We start from the raw sequence: 21,997 nt of genomic DNA, 5'->3' as shown, positions 1-21,997 counted from the left end.
TACCTCCTTCACAGCGCTAGTTATGATGTGTGATATGGTTTTGTGTGTGATATAGTATTGTGTGTGTGTGATATGGTATTGTGTGTGTGATAAGGTATTGTGTGTGTTTGTGTGAGTGATATGGTATTGTGTGTGTGTGTGTATGTGATATGGTATTGTGTGTGATATGGTATTGTGTGTGTGTGTGTTATATGGTATTGTGTGTGTGATATGGTATTGTGTGTGTGTGTGATATGGTATTGTGTGTGATATGGTATTTGTGTGTGTGTGTGTGTGTGTGTGATATGGTATTGTGTGTGATATGATAGTGTGTGTGTGTGTGTGTGATATGGTATTGTGTGTGTGTGTATATAGCCAATAGAATGTGAGTTCAATTCGATTGGCTGATTGGATCAGCCAATCGGATTGAACTTCAATCTGATTGGCTGATTGCATCAGCCAATCAGATTTTTTTCTACCTTAATTCTGATTGGCTGATAGAATTCTATCAGCCAATCGGAATTGAAGGGACACCATCTCGGATGACGTCCCTTAAAGGAACCTTCATTCGTCGTTAGTCCGTCGGGGAAGAAGGATGTTCCGCGTCGGCGGTATGAAGATGGATCCAGAAGAAAGAAGATAGAAGATGCCGCTTGGAAGAAGACATCGCCCGGATGGAAGACCTCTTCTTTGCCGCTTGGATCAAGACTTCTACCGGATGGAGGACATCTTCTTGCTCCGCTTGGATGAAGAATTCGGCTTGGCTGGGTGAAGATGACTCAAGGTAGGGAGATCTTCAGGGGGTTAGTGTTAGGGTTTTTTTAAGGGGGGTTTGGGTGGGTTAGAGTAGGGGTATGTGGGTGGTGGGTTGTAATGTTGGGGGGGGGGGTATTGTATTTTTATTTTCAGGCAAAAGAGCTGATTACTTTGGGGCAAGGCCCCGCAAAAAAGCCCTTTTAAGGGCTGGTAAAAGAGCTGATTACTTTTGTATTTTAGAATAGGGTAGGGAATTTTTTATTTTGGGGGGCTTTTTTATTTTATTAGGGGGCTTAGATTAGGTGTAATTAGTTTAAACTGCTTGTAATTCTTTTTTATTTTCTCCAACATAGGTGTGTCCGGTCCACGGCGTCATCCTTACTTGTGGGATATTCTCTTCCCCAACAGGAAATGGCAAAGAGCCCAGCAAAGCTGGTCACATGATCCCTCCTAGGCTCCGCCTACCCCAGTCATTCTCTTTGCCGTTGCACAGGCAACATCTCCACGGAGATGGTTAAGAGTTTTTTGGTGTTTAAATGTAGTTTTTATCCTTCAATCAAGTGTTTGTTATTTTAAAATAGTGCTGGTATGTACTATTTACTCTGAAACAGAAAAGAGATGAAGATTTCTGTTTGTAAGAGGAAGATGATTTTAGCAAACGTTACTAAAATCGATTGCTGTTTCCACACAGGACTGTTGAGATGAAGTAACTTCAGTTGGGGGAAACAGTTGGCAGACTTTTCTGCTTGAGGTATGACTGGCCACATTTCTAACAAGACTATGTAATGCTGGAAGGCTGTCATTTCCCCTATGGGGACCGGTAAGCCATTTTCTTAGATTAAGTAAAAGAATAAAGGGCTTCATAAGGGCTTAAAAAAACTGGTAGACATTTTTCTGGGCTAAAACGATTACTTTGCTAAGCATATTTTGCAGATTATAACTCTTAATAGTTATTATAATCTTGGGGATTGTTTTAAAAAACGGCAGGCACTGTATTGGACACCTTTTTCAGAGGGGGGCCTTTTCTAGTCATAGGCAGAGCCTCATTTTCGCGCCACTAATGCGCAGTTGTTTTTGGAGAGCAAGGCATGCAGATGCATGTGTGAGGAGCTAAGAACCACTGAAAAAGCTTATAGAAGGCGTCATTTGGTATCGTATTCCCCTCTGGGCTTGGTTGGGTCTCAGCAAAGCAGATAGCTGGGACTGTATAGGGGTTAAATGTAAAAACGGCTCCGGTTCCGTTATTTTAAGGGTTAAAGCTTTCAAATTTGGTGTGCAATACTTTTAAGGCTTTAAGACACTGTGGTGAAATTTTGGTGAATTTTGAACAATTCCTTCATACTTTTTCACATATTCAGTAATAAAGTGTGTTCAGTTTAAAATTTAAAGTGACAGTAACGGTTTTATTTTAAAACGTTTTTTGTGCTTTGTTGACAAGTTTAAGCCTGTTTAACATGTCTGTACCATCAGATAAGCTATGTTCTATATGTATGAAAACTAAGGTTTCTCCCCATTTAAATTTATGTGATAATTGTGCCATAGTGTCCAAACAAAGTAGGGACAATGATGCCACAGATAATGATATTGCCCAAGATGATTCCTCAAATGAGGGGAGTAAGCATGATACTGCATCATCCCCTTCTGTGTCTACACCAGTTTTGCCCACACAAGAGGCCCCTAGTACATCTAGTGCGCCAATACTTATTACCATGCAACAATTAACGGCTGTAATGGATAATTCTATTGCATACATTTTATCCAAAATGCCTACTTATCAGAGAAAGCGCGATTGCTCTGTTTTAAACACTGAAGAGCAAGAGGACGCTGATGATAACTGTTCTGACATACCCTCACACCAATCTGAAGGGGCCAGGAGGGAGGTTTTGTCTGAGGGAAAAATTTCAGATTCAGGAAAAATTTCTCAACAAGCTGAACCTGATGTTGTAACATTTAAATTTAAATTAGAACATCTCCGCGCACTGCTTAAGGAGGTATTATCTACTCTGGATGATTGTGACAATTTGGTCATTCCAGAGAAATTATGTAAGATGGACAAGTTCCTAGAGGTTCCGGTGCCCCCCGATGCTTTTCCTATACCCAAGCGGGTGGCGGACATAGTAAATAAGGAGTGGGAAAGGCCCGGCATACCTTTTGTTCCTCCCCCTATATTTAAGAAATTATTTCCTATAGTCGACCCCAGAAAGGACTTATGGCAGACAGTCCCCAAGGTCGAGGGGGCGGTTTCTACTCTAAACAAACGCACTACTATTCCTATAGAAGATAGTTGTGCTTTCAAAGATCCTATGGATAAAAAATTAGAGGGTTTGCTTAAAAAGATGTTTGTTCAGCAAGGTTACCTTCTACAACCAATTTCATGCATTGTTCCTGTCACTACGGCAGCGTGTTTCTGGTTCGAAGAACTAGAAAAGTCGCTCAATAAAGAATCTTCGTATGAGGAGGTTATGGACAGAGTTCAAGCACTTAAATTGGCTAACTCTTTTATTTTAGATGCCGCTTTGCAATTAGCTAGATTAGCGGCGAAAAATTCAGGGTTTGCTATCGTGGCGCGCAGAGCGCTTTGGCTAAAGTCTTGGTCAGCGGATGTGTCTTCCAAGACAAAATTGCTTAACATCCCTTTCAAGGGTAAAACACTGTTTGGTCCTGATTTGAAAGAGATTATTTCAGACATCACCGGGGGAAAGGGCCACGCCCTCCCTCAGGATAGGTCTTTTAAGGCTAAAAATAAGCCTAATTTTCGTCCCTTTCGCAGAAACGGACCAGCCTCTAATTCTACATCCTCTAAGCAAGAGGGTAATACTTCACAACCCAAACCAGCCTGGAGACCGATGCAAGGCTGGAACAAGGGTAAGCAGGCCAAGAAGCCTGCCACTGCTACCAAAACAGCATGAAGGGTTGGCCCCCGATCCGGGACCGGATCTGGTGGGGGGCAGACTTTCTCTCTTTGCTCAGGCTTGGGCAAGAGATGTTTAGGATCCTTGGGCACTAGAAATAGTTTCTCAAGGTTATCTCCTGGAATTCAAGGAACTACCCCCAAGGGGAAGGTTCCACAGGTCTCAATTATCTTCAAACCAAATAAAAAGACAGGCATTCTTACATTGTGTAGAAGACCTGTTAAAGATGGGAGTAATTCATCCAGTTCCAATAGGAGAACAAGGGATGGGGTTTTACTCCAACCTGTTCATAGTTCCCAAAAAAGAGGGAACATTCAGACCAATTTTAGATCTCAAGATCCTAAACAAATTTCTCAGGGTTCCATCGTTCAAAATGGAAACCATTCGAACGATCCTTCCCACCATCCAGGAAGGTCAATTTATGACCACGGTGGATTTAAAGGATGCGTACCTACATATTCCTATCCACAAGGAACATCATCAGTTCCTAAGGTTCGCTTTTCTGGACAAGCATTACCAGTTTGTGGCACTTCCATTCGGATTAGCCACTGCTCCGAGAATTTTCACAAAGGTACTAGGGTCCCTTCTAGCGGTTCTAAGACCAAGGGGCATTGCAGTAGTACCTTACTTGGACGACATCCTGATTCAAGCGTCGTCTCTGTCAAAAGCAAAGGCTCATACGGACATCGTCCTAGCCTTTCTCAGATCTCACGGATGGAAAGTGAACAAAGAAAAAAGTTCTCTGTCCCCGTCAACAAGAGTTCCCTTCTTGGGAACAATAATAGATTCCTTAGAAATGAGGATTTTTCTGACAGAGGTCAGAAAATCAAAAATTCTAAGCTCTTGTCAAGTACTTCATTCTGTTCTTCGTCCTTCCATAGCGCAGTGCATGGAAGTAATAGGATTGATGGTTGCAGCAATGGACATAGTTCCTTTTGCACGAATTCATCTAAGACCATTACAACTGTGCATGCTCAGACAGTGGAATGGGGATTATACAGACTTGTCTCCGACGATTCAAGTAGATCAAAAGACCAGAGATTCACTCCGTTGGTGGCTGATCCTGGACAACCTGTCACAGGGAATGAGCTTCCGCAGACCAGAGTGGGTCATTGTCACGACCGACGCCAGTCTGGTGGGCTGGGGCGCGGTCTGGGAACCCCTGAAAGCTCAGGGTCTAATGTCTCAGGAAGAATCTCTTCTCCCGATAAACATTCTGGAACTGAGAGCGATATTCAATGCTCTCAAAGCTTGGCCTCAACTAGCAAAGGCCAAATTCATAAGGTTTCAATCAGACAACATGACGACTGTTGCATATATCAACCATCAGAGGGGAACAAGGAGTTCCCTGGCGATGGAGGAAGTGACCAAGATAATTCAATGGGCGGAGGATCACTCCTGCCACTTGTCTGCAATCCACATCCCAGGAGTGGAAAATTGGGAAGCGGATTTTCTGAGTCGTCAGACATTCCATCCGGAAATCTTTGCCCAAATAACTCAATTATGGGGCATTCCAGACATGGATCTGATGGCCTCTCGTCAGAACTTCAAGGTTCCTTGCTACGGGTCCAGATCCAGGGATCCCAAGGCGACTCTAGTAGATGCACTAGTAGCACCTTGGACCTTCAACCTAGCTTATGTATTCCCACCGTTTCCTCTCATTCCCAGGCTGGTAGCCAGGATCAATCAGGAGAGGGCTTCGGTGATCTTGATAGCTCCTGCGTGGCCACGCAGGACTTGGTATGCAGACCTGGTGAATATGTCATCGGCTCCACCATGGAAGCTACCTTTGAGACAGGACCTTCTTGTTCAAGGTCCATTCGAACATCCGAATCTGGTTTCCCTCCAACTGACGGCTTGGAGATTGAACGCTTGATTTTATCAAAGCGTGGGTTTTCAGATTCTGTAATAGATACTCTGATTCAGGCTAGAAAGCCTGTAACTAGAAAAATTTACCACAAAATATGGAAAAAATATATCTGTTGGTGTGAATCTAAAGGATTCCCATGGAACAAGATAAAAATTCCTAAGATTCTATCCTTTCTACAAGAAGGTTTGGAGAAAGGATTATCGGCAAGTTCTCTGAAGGGACAGATTTCTGCTTTATCTGTTTTACTTCACAAAAGGCTGACAGCTGTGCCAGACGTTCAAGCGTTTGTTCAGGCTCTGGTTAGAATCAAGCCTGTTTACAGACCTTTGACTCCTCCCTGGAGTCTAAATCTAGTTCTTTCAGTTCTTCAAGGGGTTCCGTTTGAACCCTTACATTCAGTAGATATTAAGTTATTATCTTGGAAAGTTTTGTTTTTGGTTGCAATTTCTTCTGCTAGAAGAGTTTCAGAGTTATCTGCTCTGCAGTGTTCTCCGCCCTATCTGGTGTTCCATGCAGATAAGGTGGTTTTGCGTACTAAGCCTGGTTTTCTTCCGAAAGTTGTTTCCAACAAAAATATTAACCAGGAGATAGTTGTACCTTCTTTGTGTCCGAATCCAGTTTCAAAGAAGGAACGTTTGTTACACAATTTGGACGTAGTCCGTGCTCTAAAATTCTATTTAGAGGCTACTAAAGATTTCAGACAAACATCTTCTTTGTTTGTTGTTTATTCTGGTAAAAGGAGAGGTCAAAAAGCAACTTCTACCTCTCTTTCTTTTTGGCTTAAAAGCATTATCCGATTGGCTTATGAGACTGCCGGACGGCAGCCTCCTGAAAGAATCACAGCTCACTCCACTAGGGCTGTGGCTTCCACATGGGCCTTCAAGAACGAGGCTTCTGTTGACCAGATATGTAAGGCAGCGACTTGGTCTTCACTGCACACTTTTGCCAAATTTTACAAATTTGATACTTTTGCTTCTTCGGAGGCTATTTTTGGGAGAAAGGTTTTGCAAGCCGTGGTGCCTTCCATTTAGGTGACCTGATTTGCTCCCTCCCTTCATCCGTGTCCTAAAGCTTTGGTATTGGTTCCCACAAGTAAGGATGACGCCGTGGACCGGACACACCTATGTTGGAGAAAACAGAATTTATGCTTACCTGATAAATTACTTTCTCCAACGGTGTGTCCGGTCCACGGCCCGCCCTGGTTTTTTTAATCAGGTCTGTTGAATTATTTTCTCTAACTACAGTCACCACGGTATCATATGGTTTCTCCTATGCATATTTCCTCCTGTACGTCGGTCGAATGACTGGGGTAGGCGGAGCCTAGGAGGGATCATGTGACCAGCTTTGCTGGGCTCTTTGCCATTTCCTGTTGGGGAAGAGAATATCCCACAAGTAAGGATGACGCCGTGGACCGGACACACCGTTGGAGAAAGTAATTTATCAGGTAAGCATAAATTCTGTTTTTTGTAATTTAGTGTTTGTTTTTGTATTATAGAATAGTTTATTTTATTGTATTTTATTTTAGGTAATTGTAGGTAATTTATTTAATTAATTTATTGATAGTGTAGTGTTAGGTTTAATTGTAACTTAGGTTAGGATTTATTTTACATGTAATTTTGTATTTATTTTAACTAGGTAGTTATTAAATAGTTATTAACTATTTAATAGCTATTGTACCTAGTTAAAATAAATACAAAGTTGCCTGTAAAATAAATATAAATCCTAAAATAGCTACAATGTAATTATTAATTATATTGTAGCTATATTAGGGTTTATTTTATAGGTAAGTATTTAGTTTTAAATAGGAATAATTTAGTTAATTTTAGGGGTTAATAAATATAATATCGGGGTCGGCGATGTTAGGGGCAGCAGATTAGGGGTTCATAGGGATAATGTAGGTGGCGGCGATGTCCGGTCGGCGGATTAGGCGTTACATTTTTTTATTAGAGTGGCGGCGATGTGGGGGGGCTTCGGTTTATGGGTACATAGGTAGTTTATGGGTGTTAGTGTACTTTAGAGCACAGTAGTTAAGAGCTTTATATTCACGCGTTAGCCCATAAAGCTCTTAACTACTGACTTTTTTTGGCGGTTGGAGTCTTGTCGGTAGAGGCTCTACCGCTCACTTCTCCTAAGACTCGAAATACCAGCGTTAGGCAGATCCCATTGAAAAGATAGGATACGCAATTGGCGTAAGGGGATCTGCAGTAGCCTGGAATCGCGGTAGGAAAGTTAGCGGTAGACCTGTACCTGCCTGACTCTAAATACCAGCGGGCGGCCAAAAGCAGCATTAGGAGCCCTTAACGCTGCTTTTGACGGCTAACGCAGAACTCTAAATATAGGTGTTAGTGTTTTCAAACGTAAATCTCTAACTGACTGGTTGTCACTTGCTTTTGTCTCACAGCTTGCTTGGGAGTTTGGGATACCATTTTTTGAAACAAGTGCTAAAGAAAATATAAATATTGAAAATGCATTTTTGATATTGGCAGAAGCAATATATGCAAAGGTATGTATTTTATTGTTACTCACTGCTTATAAAAGGTATGTATTTTATTGTTACTCACTGCATATAAAAGGTATGCATTTTATTGTTACTCACTGCATATAAAAGGTATGTATTTTATTGTTACTGCTTATAAAAGGTATGTATTTTATTGTTACTCGCTGCATATAAAAGGTATGTATTTTATAGTTACTCACTGCTTATAAAAGATATGTATTTTATTGTTACTCACTGCTTATAAAAGATATGTATTTTATAGTTACTGAGATGTATGTACAGTCATGCGAGAAAGAAAGTACACCCTCTTTGATATCTATGGTTTTACATAATAACAAGCATCTGGTCCTTAGCAGGTCTTAAAATTAGGTAAATGCAACCTCAGATAAACAACAACACATGACATATTTCACTGTGTCATGATTTATTTAACAAAAATAAAGCAAAAACGGAGAAGCCATGTGTGAAATACTAAGTACAACTTATGATTCAATAGCTTGTAGAACAACCTATAGCATCAATAACTTAAAGTAATCATTTTCTGTATGACTTTATAAGTCTCTCATATCGCTGTGGAGGAATACTTACCCATTCTTCTTTAACCCTTTAGTGACAGCTGACGTACCAGGTACGTCATGCATTAACTAACAGTTAATGACAATGGACGTACCTGGTACGTCAGTTGTCTAAGAGAGTGCTGGAAGCTATCGCAATCGCTTCCAGCAGCTCTCAGGGTATTGCAGTGATGCCTCCATATGGAGGCATCCTGCAATACCATTTAGAAGACTCCGATGCAGAGAGAGCCACTCTGTGGCCCTCTCTGCACCGGTAGCGATGGTGCCGGTTCGTTGGTGGGTGGGAGCGTAACAGGGAGGCGGGTGGCCGGGAGCGTGCGGGGGCGCGCGTGCATTAGCTGGCACTGATACACTGACACCAATGAGGAGGGAAGAGGGGGGGGGGGGGGAAATATATTTTTTAAAAATAATATAAAAGGATCTGGGAGGGGGAGGGGGATAGGGGTATTGTGGGGGGCTGCTACACTACAGAAAAAAATAAAAAAAAGCAAAATAACAAAAAACACTTGTTTTTGGGGCAAATTGGGTACTGGCAGACAGCTGCCAGTACCCAAGATGGCCGCAATTAGATAGGGGAGAGGGTTAGAGAGCTGGGGGGGGGGGGGATCATGGAGGTTGGGGCTAAGGCAGGAGTCCATCACAGCTTAAATATTTTATTTTTTTTATAAAAAAAAAAAAAAAACTCCTTTTATTTAGTACTGGCAGACTTTCTGCCAGTACTTAAGATGGCGGGGACATTTGTGGGGTGGGGGAGGGAAGAGAGCTGTTTGGGAGGGATCAGGGGGTGGGATGTGTCAGGTGGGAGGCTGATCTCTACCCTAAAGCTAAAATTAACCCTGCAAGCTCCCTACAACCTACCTAATTAACCCCTTCACTGCTGGGCATAATTTACGTGTGGTGCGCAGCAGCATTTAGCGGCCTTCTAATTACCAAAAATCAGTGCCAAAGCCATATAAGTCTGCTATTTCTGAACAAAGGGGATCCCAAAGAAGCTTTTACAACAATTTGTGCCATAATAGCACAAGCTGTTTGTAAATATTTTCAGTGAGAAACCTAAAATTGTGAAAAATGTAAAGTTTTTTTTTTATTTGCTCGCATTTGGCGGTGAAATGGTGGCATAAAATATACCAAAATGTGCCTAGATCAATACTTTGGGTTGTCTTCTAACAAAAAATATATACATGTCAAGGGATATTCAGGTATTCCTGACAGATATCAGGGTTCCAATGTAACTAGCGCTAATTTTGAAAAAAAGTGGTTTGGAAATAGCGAAGTGCTACTTGTATTTATGGCCCTATAACTTGCAAAAAAAGCAAAGAACATGTAAACATTGGGTATTTCTAAACTCAGGACAAAATTTAGAAACTATTTAGCATGGGTGTTTTTTGGTGATTGTAGATGTGTAACAGATTTTGGGGGTCAAAGTTAGAAAAAGTGTGTTTTTTTCCATTTTTTCCTCATATTTTATTATTTTTTTTGTAGTAAATTATAAGACATGATGAAAATAATGGTATCTTTAGAAATTCCATTTAATGGCGAGAAAAACGGTATATAATATGTGTGGGTACAGTAAATGAGTAAGAGGAAAATTACAGCTAAACACAAACACAGCAGAAATGTAAAAATAGCCATTGTCATTAAGGGTAAGAAAATTGAAAAATGGTCCGGTCATTAAGGGGTTAAAACATTGCTTCACTTCATTGAGGTTTGCGTGCATTTGTTTATGCGCAGCTCTCTTAAGGTTCTGCCACAGCATTTCAATCGGGTTGAGGTCTGGACTTTGGGCCATTGCAACACCTTAAATCTTTTCTTTTTCAGTCATTCTGTTGTAGATTTGCTGGTGTGCTTGGGATCATTGTCCTGTTGCATGACTCAATTTTGGCCAAGCTTTAGCTGTCGGACAGATGGCCTCACATTTGACTCTAGAATACTTTGGTATACAGAGGAGTTTATGGTCGACTCATTGACTGCAAGGTGCCCAGGTCCTGTGACTGCAAAACAAGTCCAAATCATCACCCCTCTTCCACTGTGCTTGATAGCTGGTATGAGGTGTTTGTGCTGATATGCTGTGTTTGGTTTTTGCCAAACGGGGTGCTTTGCATTATGGACAAACATCTCCACTTTGGGCTTGTCTGTCCAAAGTACATTGTTCCAGAAGTCTTGCGGTTTGTTCAGATGTAACTTTGCAAACCTAAGCCACTCTGCCATGTACTCTTTAGACAGAAGAGGCTTTTACCTAGAAACCATTCCATACAAGGAAAACACTAAAAAGCAGTATCTAAAGGAATCAATCAGAGGATAAAATATGTATAACCCCAGTGGCGTCACTAGGCTTGGTGTCACCCGGTGCGGTAACTCATGGTGTCACCCCCCCATAGTAATAAAAAAAAAAAAATATATATATATATATATATATATATATCAATGTTCCCAAGTGACCAAAATGTGCGCGCACTTGAAAACATAACACACATACACAAACCCACTCATAGATATTCACATACACCCTCTCCCTCTTATTCTCAAGCACACTCACATTCTCAAGCACTCTCACACCCTCACATTCTCAAGCACTCTCACACCCTCACATTCTCAAGCACTCTCACACCCTCAAATTCTCAAGCACTCTCACACCCTCACATTCTCAAACACTCTCAGACACCCTCACATTCTCAAACACTCTCCCACCCTCACATTCTCAAACACTCTCACACACCCTCACATTCTCAAACACTCTCACACCCTCACATTCTCAAACACTCTCACAACCTCACATTCTCAAACACTCTCACAACCTCACATTCTCAAACACACACAGTCACATACACACACAGCCACACACACACTCACACAGCCACACTCACACAGCCACACTCACACAGCCACAGTCACACAGCCACAGTCACACAGCTACACTCACACAGCCACACACACACAGCCACACACACACACAGCCACACACACACACAGCCACACACATACACAGCCACACACACACAGCCACACACATACACAGCCACACACATGCACAGCCACACACATGCACAGCCACACACATGCACAGCCACACAGCCTTCTCTTAGATGCTAAACCTAAACCAGGCTATTGTTTCATACATTTATAGCACCTGAATATATCTGGATTCAAAGTTAAGAAACCACTCAAATTGAAGAGAGAGAATTCAGGGACCTTGACTGACATAAAGCAATAAACATATCATACTACTGACATATTACCAGTCCCACAAATTCACAACGGGCAGGGGGAGGGGGCGGGAACACTGAGCTAGTACTCAAACTTACACCAATACTAGTCTAGTGTACTGTACTGTGCCCTGCCCTGGCAAAAGAATTGATAAGTGCAGACTGGTTTCTACTTACTGAACCTCTGAAGTGGTGTTACAGGGCTTTACAGAGTACAGACAGTTATGCCGCATCCCCATCTACCGCTGCTGCAATCATCACACGGTCCCCCGCTCTTACAAAACTGAGCTCTGCTAGTCTGCTGAAGCTTTTGGCGCACTGTGGGCTCCAAGATGCGCAGCCTTAATTAACACATGCGCGGAGCCTACCAAATCACTGCGCAGTGTGCGGCCGCACTGCCGCGCTTGTTAGAGGAAACATTGATGAGGGTCTAATGTTTTGGTGGTGACCGTGGTGTCACCCAAGTGTGGTCTGCAGCCCCCTAGGGACGCCACTGTATAACCCCACTTAGAGACAAGCGATCATAAAGTATAATATAGTTTAATATAAATACTGGAATACATAAATCAATAGTATATCTCTAGCATAAAACACAATAAGACAGAAACTTAATCATACACAGTCCATAGAGTAAAAAAGTAATATACGTAAAGTCCAGAGCTAAAATTGCAGTTAAAAAAAAAATGTAAAAATGTTTGGGCACAAAGCTATGAATCTCCACTGTAGTGGAGGAGACACTCTCCAGAGATAAATGCAAGTAATCATTCTGTGGTCTTCTGGCAGATACCCTGCTCATGACAGCTGTTCGCTTAACAGCGTAAGTCCCAGAAGTACAAACAGGCTGCCGTTGTTATGTACACTGTGTGTATCCTGGTGTCCACAGAGGACGAAGTTTCTTCGTTAAGAAGTTAACACTGTTGCCTGTTTTCTGGCAGCTCATACACCTTCTGTGCAAACAAGTGCGTAACTTAGCAGTCCAAAAGTGATTGGGTACGGTGGCCCCAGCTGGAAACTGCAGTTTTAGCTCTTAAAGGGACATGCCACTCACATTTTTTCTTTTATGATTTAGAAAGAGAATGCAATTTTAAACATCTTTCTAATTTACTTATATTATCTAATTTGTTTTATTCTCTTGATATTCTTTGATGAAAAGCATATCTAGATATGCTCACTAGCTGCTGATTGGTTGCTGCACATAGAAGCCTTGTGTGATTGGCTCACCATGTGCATTGCTTTTTCTTCAACTAAGGATATTTAAAAAATGAAGCAAAATAAATAATGGAAGTAAATTCTAATGTTGTTTAAATTTCTATTCTCTATCTGAATCATGAAAGAAAGATTTTGGGTTTAGTGGCCCTTTAAGTTTAAGTATAAGACTTGTTTTACTCTATGGACTGTGTATGATTAAGTTTATGTCTTATTATGTTTTATGCTAGAGATATAGGGGCCGATTTATCAATGTTTGGCGGCAGGGCCGGTGCTAGGATTTTTGGCCACATAGGCGAGGATAAATTTTGCGCCCCCCAATCAAAAATGTAGGGTCAGCCACGAGTGTGTACATATATATATATAAAAAAAGAGAAGTAGGTTAGTAGTGTGAAAAGTCCATCCACAAAGTTAATATCCTTAGTAGTCCCAGGTAAGTTAATTTGGGTATGTGGGCAGGGAACACACTAGAAGTAAAAAATCTCTCTGAGCCTGTTTAAGATACATTCAAAAAGAACAAGCTATCAGAGAAAAAATAGTGTGTATAGAGACCAGTCCTTAATATAGACACTAGATAATAGTCCATAGGTATAGAATAGATACCATAATCAGGAGGTCTCTAATGCCCAAAGTTCAATACATAATAAATTACCTAGGTGTCACAGTGGCAAAAAAGTACTTGCAATCCTTGGTGGTTCTCTAAATGGTTGATATCCGCACAATATGAATGATAAAATGTGTTTAAAGAGCTTAAAGGGCCATGAAGATAACAGCAGAGACTCCAAAGGACACGGAGTATAGAGCAAAACAAAGAATAAATATGGCTTAAGACACTTTTCTAAATATAGCCGGAGTATTAGACTCACTCTATTCTTGAATAATGGCTCCACTCCTTGTCAGCATGGAACTTCTTCATCGGCTGTATTGTGGCTCCGTGGTATAGCTCCGTAGTTCCGTGTCACCTGGTCTCTGAAACAGTCAATCGCTAATGAAATCTCGTTCCTCCTCTGCAATGTGACGTAGCAAACCATGTGACGGTGTGCCGACCAATCCGTAGGGATCCAGTATCGGCTTACACTGCAGGGCTGTAGCATCCGCTGTATGGTCCTCGCAGTCGGCAAGGAAGGCAACCAGGTGCCGCCGGATTAACAGCCGCTGCTCCTCTGACAATGGAGAAGAACAGAGATCCTCCAGAGATCCCCGATGGGATTAAATGCAAGTCCTCAAAGTAAACTCACAGTGAGTAGGGATGGCAGTGATGTAACTTGAGGATATATATGAGAAGCCCAGTACACAGGCTAATCATCAGCTTCGCAATAAAGGAGTGGATACCCCAAAGTCCACTGTTAATGTAATAAAAAAGAGAGAAAAGTCCAACGAAGCCAGATGATAATAATAAAATATAGTTCACTTTATTCCATTAAAAAGTAGAGGGTAGTAATGCGTGTTGTGTGTATGTATGTATGTATATATATATATATATATATATATATATATATATATATACACTGTATATTAGGATATCCTGATACCCTGTTACTGGTACTGTAATTACAGGGATATGGGACACTATATATATATATATATATATATATATATATATATATATATATATATATATATACTGTATATATAAATACACTATACATATATATTTATATATGAATAATAAATTTTAGAAAGAGAAATTTTCAAACTATATGTTAGTAATTTGAAAAAAGCAAGGGATTCAAAGAGCACACAGAACGACTGTATTTAAAATATATTCCAATTTATTTTCCCAAACACATATAGTGAGTTACTAAATTTGGCCAGGCCAGGCAAAAGTAACTTAAGTTTAAAAAAGAACAAATCAAGGTAAAATAGAAATGAAGAGTTAACTGCCTAAGCATACGTATGCTAATTTCTATCTCTAGTAGCTAACATCACAGGGTATATATTATATGCATATATATTATTGTATACACAGCTAGTCAAGCGTGCAAATATCACACTGTGAAACATAAGATAGAAGGGTATACTTCATTAAAAAGCAAAGCAAGATGAGAGCATATACAGGCTTAAAGATATACAATGCACAGCCTATTAATCAAACGATGCATACACTTATCAGATTAAAGCAAGAATAGTCCGTATAATGAAATACGTATACACAAGTTCCATGTGTGACAAGGTGTAGGAAATAATATCCTTGTAAAACAGGCAAACTTAGCTTTTATGTTTTGGTAACCTCTTAGCGGGTGCACCGCTCACATGAAGCCTGTGTGTTGGCGTCTGACGTCACAAGAGAGGAGTTTCCCAGTTGTCACCGAAATCCAATCCGTGGCTTGTTCGCAAAGGGGTGTGTATGTAGGCTCGGCAAACGGCTGATGAGAAAAAGAACCAGGCTTCTCCCAAAGCTCTGCAGCAAATGCCGTCTGTTTCAAGAAGTACCACAAAAAACACACACGCTTTCCACCACTTGCATTTACTTGTGTTATAGCTGATAGATGATAGATGAGATGACTCTGTGTCCGGCTATACTGGGAAGAAACCAGGTCTCCCCTCAGCGCTGCTCACTGAAAAGCCGTTACTCTCTACCAAGATGTTACCAAGATGTAAGGGTAGCACAGCACCAGTTTTGGACTTAGACAGCATTTATAGATCTACTCTCTCATATTTTCTTTACTTAGTTTATATATTTATATACTATATATATACAGTTAATTCCAGGGATATGGGACACCTTACAACTCCACAGTGCTGCAGCTAACGCAGAGGGTATATTACCTCATTACCACCCTCCCAGATGCCTTTCTATGCATCTTATTTATCCAAAGTAAGAGAAAGAGATGGCTGTATTCTTATATTTTATTATGTTAGTCATAGAGTATGAAGATAATATAAAGAAATGTTACTGGTTGCAGGGAGCCTTCAGTAACTTATGTTACTTATAGAGTATGAAGATAATATAAAGAAATGTTACTGGTTGCAGGGAGCCATCAGTAACTTATGTTACTTATAGAGTATGAAGATAATATAAAGAAATGTTACTGGTTGCAGGGAGCCATCAGGAAGACTGTGCAGTGGGGCAAAACCAGAAAGAAAAAGGACTGAGAGCAAAACTGAAAATGACCAGAAGAGATGATCCATTTAATATACTTTCTATATGTTTGACAATTGGCATCACAACATAACGCTCTAGGTTAAAGTCACATTCTGAAATCGGTGTAGTAGATATTGTTAAGGTTAGTAATGTGGTTCATTCTGGAATAGGAGGGTAGAGAGTGGGGGCACAGGCAAATGGCCAGAAGTGGTAGCCGTGTGGCCTGGGGCTGTGCGCATGACACACATGACAGTGTTGTGTGAGTGACACAGCCTCAGGGGCCAACGCACGGCTGCAGGTCGGTACAGTCTGTGACTGACTAAGTGAGACTGTCTTCACTTCGATACTGCAGCTCTAGGATACTGGCATACTGCTGCTCTCTCTTGTCTCTCAAATGAATTTCCCTGACTTCCAACACCTATATATCCACAAGACAGATACAGACGGTGTTTAACAGCGTTTAACAAAGTGATTGAATTCTTCCATGTTGCACACTTTGGCTGCTACTGTCTGCAGACAAGTGAATCCACTTTCTGCCAGTTGTCTCTCCTGTTCCAGAATGAACCACATTACTAACCTTATTTCAGAATGTGACTTTAACCGAGAGCGTTATGTTGTGATGCCAAACATATAGAAAGTACATTAAATGGATCACCTCTTCTGGTCATTTTCAGTTTTGTTCTCAGTCTTTTTTCTTTCTGGTTTTGCCCCACTACACAGTCTTCCTGAAGGCTCCCTGCAACCACTAACATTTCTTTATATTATCTTCATACTCTATAAGTAACATAAGTTACTGAAGGCTCCCTGTGTGCCTCAGTTAGATAACAGCAGTGAGTGATTCCACACGTCACTGAGGCACACAGATTGGCAGGTTTAGCGCAAGCCCCACAGCACAGCATTGGAACAAGTTGCTTCAGGCTCAGCTTAATGCTGTGTGCACAGTGCACTACAGGCAGCCACTGCAGCATTACCGCACAGTATATTTTCACTCACAAGGCAGATTAACCTCCCGCTCTTAGAGTCAGCGCCCACCTGCGGGAGGCGCCCTTAGGCGGATGCCTGTGTTGCCTTTCACAAGCGCCGGCCCTGTTTGGCGGACATGATCCACTGTAGCGGACCATGTCCGCCAGACATCGAAAAATGACGACAGCATACGCTGTCGGTATTTATCATTGCACAAGCAGTTCTGGTGAATTTGATCAGGCTGATTGCTGTACGCCGCCTCAGAGGTGGCGTACAAGTTAAGGAGAAGCGGTCTTAAGACTTCTTAACTCCAGTTACATTTCCCTCAATATGGGCAGTGATAAATCGGACCCATACTATTGATTTATGTAGCTTTTCATTCTCTTTAAAGGGACAGTCTACACCAGAATTTTTATTGTTAAAAAAGATATATAATGCCTTTATTACCCATTCCCCAATTTTGCATAACCAATAAAGTTATATTAATAAACTTTTTACCTCCATACAAGGAAAACATTTAACCTCTGTGATTGCCTTGTATCTAAGCCTCTGCAGACTGCTCCCTTATTTCAGTTCTTTTGATAGCCTTGTATTTTAGCCAATCAGTGCTGACTCTTAGGTAACTCCACGGGCGTGAGCACAATGTTATCTTTATGACACATATGAAATTATGCCCTCTAGTTGTGAAAGAAATGTCAAAATACATTCAGATAAGAGGCGGCATGAACCTTCTAGATTTAGCTTTCAAAACAGAAAAAATAAGAAGCGCCTCAATTACAACCCTATGTGCTGTTTACAAGAATAGTCTCACAGTTACTCTAAAATTAAACATAGGTAGAAGGAAATAAACAGCGCTTAGTCTGTATTAAATACAGAGTAGCTAGGGATGTGGAACAACTAAGATGAAAAAATAAAGTTAAAGTAATAAATGTAATACTTGAGATTGGATATATTTGATATAATGCAATTTATTATGTAAACAAGAGTAGATATATTGTCTGAGAATGCTTATATTAAAATGATTGCAATGATCTGAAATAATAAAACATTTAAAAAAAATATTTTTAAAAATCTTTAAAAGTCTTAAGGAGGGGAGGACGTCTTCTCAGCCTCTCTATATAAGTAAATACCACTTCAGCTTATATTGCTGCAAGCCACCTTTAAAAACCACTTCAGCTTTAAAAATTAATCCTAGTGCATCCAACACAGTCCAAATACAATATATTCCAACTTGCGTTAAACACTCTTTGATCATATAACTTCTAATAGTATCAGAATGTAGCAATTCGCCTTTATATACAGGCTTCGATGTAATGTTGCAACTTGTACGGTGCTTGTGAGATACTTAACCCCTTAACGACTGAGGACGTGCAGGGTACGTCCTCAGAAAAAAGGCAGTTAATGCCTGAGAACGTACCCTGCACGTCCTCAGTGTGGAAAGCAGCTGGAAGCGATCCTACTCGCTTCCAGATGCTTTCCGGTTATTGCAGTGATGCCTCGATATGGAGGCATCCTGCAATAACCTTTGTAAGCCATCCGGTGCAGAGAGAGCCACTCTGTGGCCCTCTCTGCACCGGAGATCGGTGGCTTACTGCGTTGGTGGGTGGGAGCCGGACCGGGAGGCGGGTGGCGGCCATCGATGGCCCTGGTTGTGTGAAGGGGGGCGGGATCGTGGGCGGGGGGTGGCTGGGGGCGCGCACAGGCGCGCATGCACGGGAGGGTGGGGGCGGGCGCGTGCACGGGGAGGGAGCGGGTGGGAACCGCTACACACAGAAAAAATAGTGTAGGAAAATGAAAAAATAGTATAAAAAAAAAACATAGCGTATAATAAAGCAATCAGTTAGGTGGTGGGGGTTGGTCTGTGGGGAGGGGGAAGCTACACTACAGAAAAAGCGAGCAAAAAATAAAAAAAAACATATTTTTTTACAAACTGGGTACTGGCAGACAGCTGCCAGTACCCAAGATGGCCCCCAATAAGGCAGAGGGGAGGGTTAGAGAACGGTTTCGGGGGGGATCAGGGAGGTTGGGGCTAAGGGGGGGGATCCTACACAGTAGCATATGTAAATATGCAAAAAAAATGTTTATTATTTTTAAAAACCCTTTTATTTTAGTACTGGCAGACTTTCTGCCAGTACTTAAGATGGCGGGGACAATTGTGGGGTGGGGGAGGGAAGGGAGCTGTTTGGGAGGGATCAGGGGGTGGGATGTTTCAGGTGGGAGGCTGATCTCTACACTAAAGCTAAAATTAACCCTGCAAGCTCCCTACAAACTCCCTAATTAACCCCTTCACTGCTAGCCATAATACACGTGTGAGACGCAGCAGCATTTAGCGGCCTTCTAATTACCAGAAAGCAACTCCAAAGTCATATATGTCTGCTATTTCTGAACAAAGGGGATCCCAGAGAAGCATTTACAACCATTTGTGCCATAATTGCACAAGCTGTTTGTAAATGATTTCAGTGAGAAACCTAAAATTGTGAAATATTTTACGTTTTTTTTAATTTGATCGCATTTGGCGGTGAAATGGTGGCATGAAATATACCAAAATGGGCCTAGATCAATACTTGGGGTTGCCTACTACACTATACTAAAGCTAAAATTAACCCTACAAGCTCCCTAAAAGCTCCATAATTAACCCCTTAACTGCTGGGCATAATACACGTGTGGTGCGCAGTGGCATTTAGCGGCCTTCTAATTACCAAAAAGCAATGCCAAAGCCATATATGTCTGCTATTTCTGAACAAAGGGGATCCCAGTGAAGAATTTACAACCATGTATGCCATAATTGCACAAGCTGTTTGTAAATAATTTCAGTGAGAAACTGAAAGTTTGTGAAAAAATTGGTGAAAAAGTGAACGATTTTTTTGTATTTGATCGCATTTGGCGGTGAAATGGTGGTATGAAATATACCAAAATTGACCTAGATCAATACTTTGAGATGTCTACTAAAAAAATGTATATACATATCAAGTCATATTCAGGGATTCCTGAAAGATATTAGTGTTCTAACGTAACTAGCGCTAATTTTGAAAAAAAAATGGTTTGAAAATAGCAAAGTGCTACCTGTATTTATGGCCCTATAACTTGCAAAAAAAGCAAAGAACATGTAAACATTGGGTATTTCTAAACTCAGGACAAAATTTAGAAACTATTTAGCATGGGTGTTTTTTGGTGGTTGTAGATATGTAACAGATTTTGGGGGTCAAAGTTAGAAAAAGTGTGTTTTTTTTCCATTTTTCCTCATATTTTATAATTTTTTTATAGTAAATTATAAGATATGATGAAAATAATGGTATCTTTAGAAAGTGCATTTAATGGCGAGAAAAACGGTATATAATATGTGTGGGTACAGTAAATGAGCAAGAGGAAAATTACAGCTAAACACAAACACCGCAAAAATGTAAAAATAGCCTTGGTCCCAAATGGACAGAAAATGGAAAAGTGATGTGGTCATTAAGGGGTTAACCCCTTAATGACAACTGACGTACCAGGTACGTCCTGCAAAAACTTGCAGTTAGTGACAATGGACGTACCTGGTACGTTAGTTGTCTAAGAGAGTGCTGGAAGCGATCGCAATCGCTTCCAGCAGCTCTCAGGGTATTGCAGTGATGCCTCGATATTGAGGCATCCTGCAATACCCTTTAAAAAGCATCCGATGCAGAGAGAGCCACTCTGTGGCCCTCTCTGCACCGGTAGCGATGGGGCCGTTCGTTGGTGGGTGGGAGCTTACAGGGAGGAGGGTGGGCGGCCCATCGCTACCCGGCATCCGGTTCCTTCAAGTGCATTGTGCACGCCGGATGCCGGGAGCGTGCGGGGGCTGCGTGCACGCGCGCGCGTGCGTGTGTGTGTGTGCGCGCGCACGCGCGCAGCAATCACTGGCACTGCCACCAATGAATTTTGGTAAGAGGGAGGGGGGCAGCAAACTAACATTTTTTTAAGATAAAGTAACAAGAAAGAGGCGCCAATGGTGCAGATCAAAAGGTATTTCAAAATATCAAACTTATGTGAACACTAGGTACTCACAATAGGAGGAGGCACTCAGTTGTGCCGGTAGACGCAGGCTGGGTTTTAACAGCAATCCAGCTGGCTGTGAAAGGCAGCAAAAGGTGGCAGCTCACTATCAGCATCCGATGGAAGAAGATCTAAAAGTGTAAGCAAGGATAGAGGCGCCTATGGTGCAGGTAAATGGTGGTACAATGAGTGCTAATAGCCCACTCTAACACAATGTACTCACATTTATTGAAGACACTCACTTGTGCCTATAGAGGCAGGCTGGATTTTAGCAGCAATCCAGCTGGCTGTAACCGGGTGGAAAGGCTGGTTCGTGGGTGTCAGAGTGCAGGAACTCTATAGTAGCATAGCAAGGTGGTACCAAAATAACACTGAGAGTGGATGTGTAATAAAAAATGGATTTATTTAAAACATATAAAAAAAGTTATTCCACTCATCACAGTGTTAAAAACAGCTGGTACATCAGGAATACATGCGACGCGTTTCTCAGTTACAACTGTTTCATCAGTTGTAACTGAGAAACGCGTCGCATGTATTCCTGATGTACCAGCTGTTTTTAACACTGTGATGAGTGGAATAACTTTTTTTATATGATTACACATCCACTCTCAGTGTTATTTTGGTACCACCTTGCTATGCTACTATAGAGTTCCTGCACTCTGACACCCACGAACCAGCCTTTCCACCCGGTTACAGCCAGCTGGATTGCTGCTAAAATCCAGCCTGCCTCTATAGGCACAAGTGAGTGTCTTCAATAAATGTGAGTACATTGTGTTAGAGTGGGCTATTAGCACTCATTGTACCACCATTTACCTGCACCATAGGCGCCTCTATCCTTGCTTACACTTTTAACATTTTTTTAATAATAATAGGATCAGGATCTGGATCTGGGGGGGGGGGGCAGCTACACTACAGAAAAAATAAAAAAAAAACATTTAAA

General features: G+C 41.4%; 1 protein-coding gene across 2 annotated transcripts in view; it reads left to right on the top strand.

The window, feature by feature from the left end:
• LOC128660913 (ras-related protein Rab-10) overlaps positions 1 to 21,997 on the top strand; it is a 207,349-nt gene that overhangs the window by 154,758 nt on the left and 30,594 nt on the right. The window contains exon 5 of one of the 2 annotated variants that reach the window (XM_053715005.1): positions 7,919 to 8,020. The exons of the other annotated variant lie outside the window; for it this stretch is intronic. Within the exon in view, the coding sequence (XP_053570980.1) occupies positions 7,919 to 8,020 (102 nt within the window). The remainder of the gene's footprint in view (positions 1 to 7,918; positions 8,021 to 21,997) is intronic. 2 annotated transcript variants of the gene reach the window in all.

The sequence above is a fragment of the Bombina bombina genome, chromosome 5, assembly GCF_027579735.1.
Source record: "Bombina bombina isolate aBomBom1 chromosome 5, aBomBom1.pri, whole genome shotgun sequence".
Classification (NCBI taxonomy): domain Eukaryota; kingdom Metazoa; phylum Chordata; class Amphibia; order Anura; family Bombinatoridae; genus Bombina; species Bombina bombina.
Note: the sequence above shows the minus strand (reverse complement) of the source record. Positions and strands in the feature narration are given on the sequence as shown.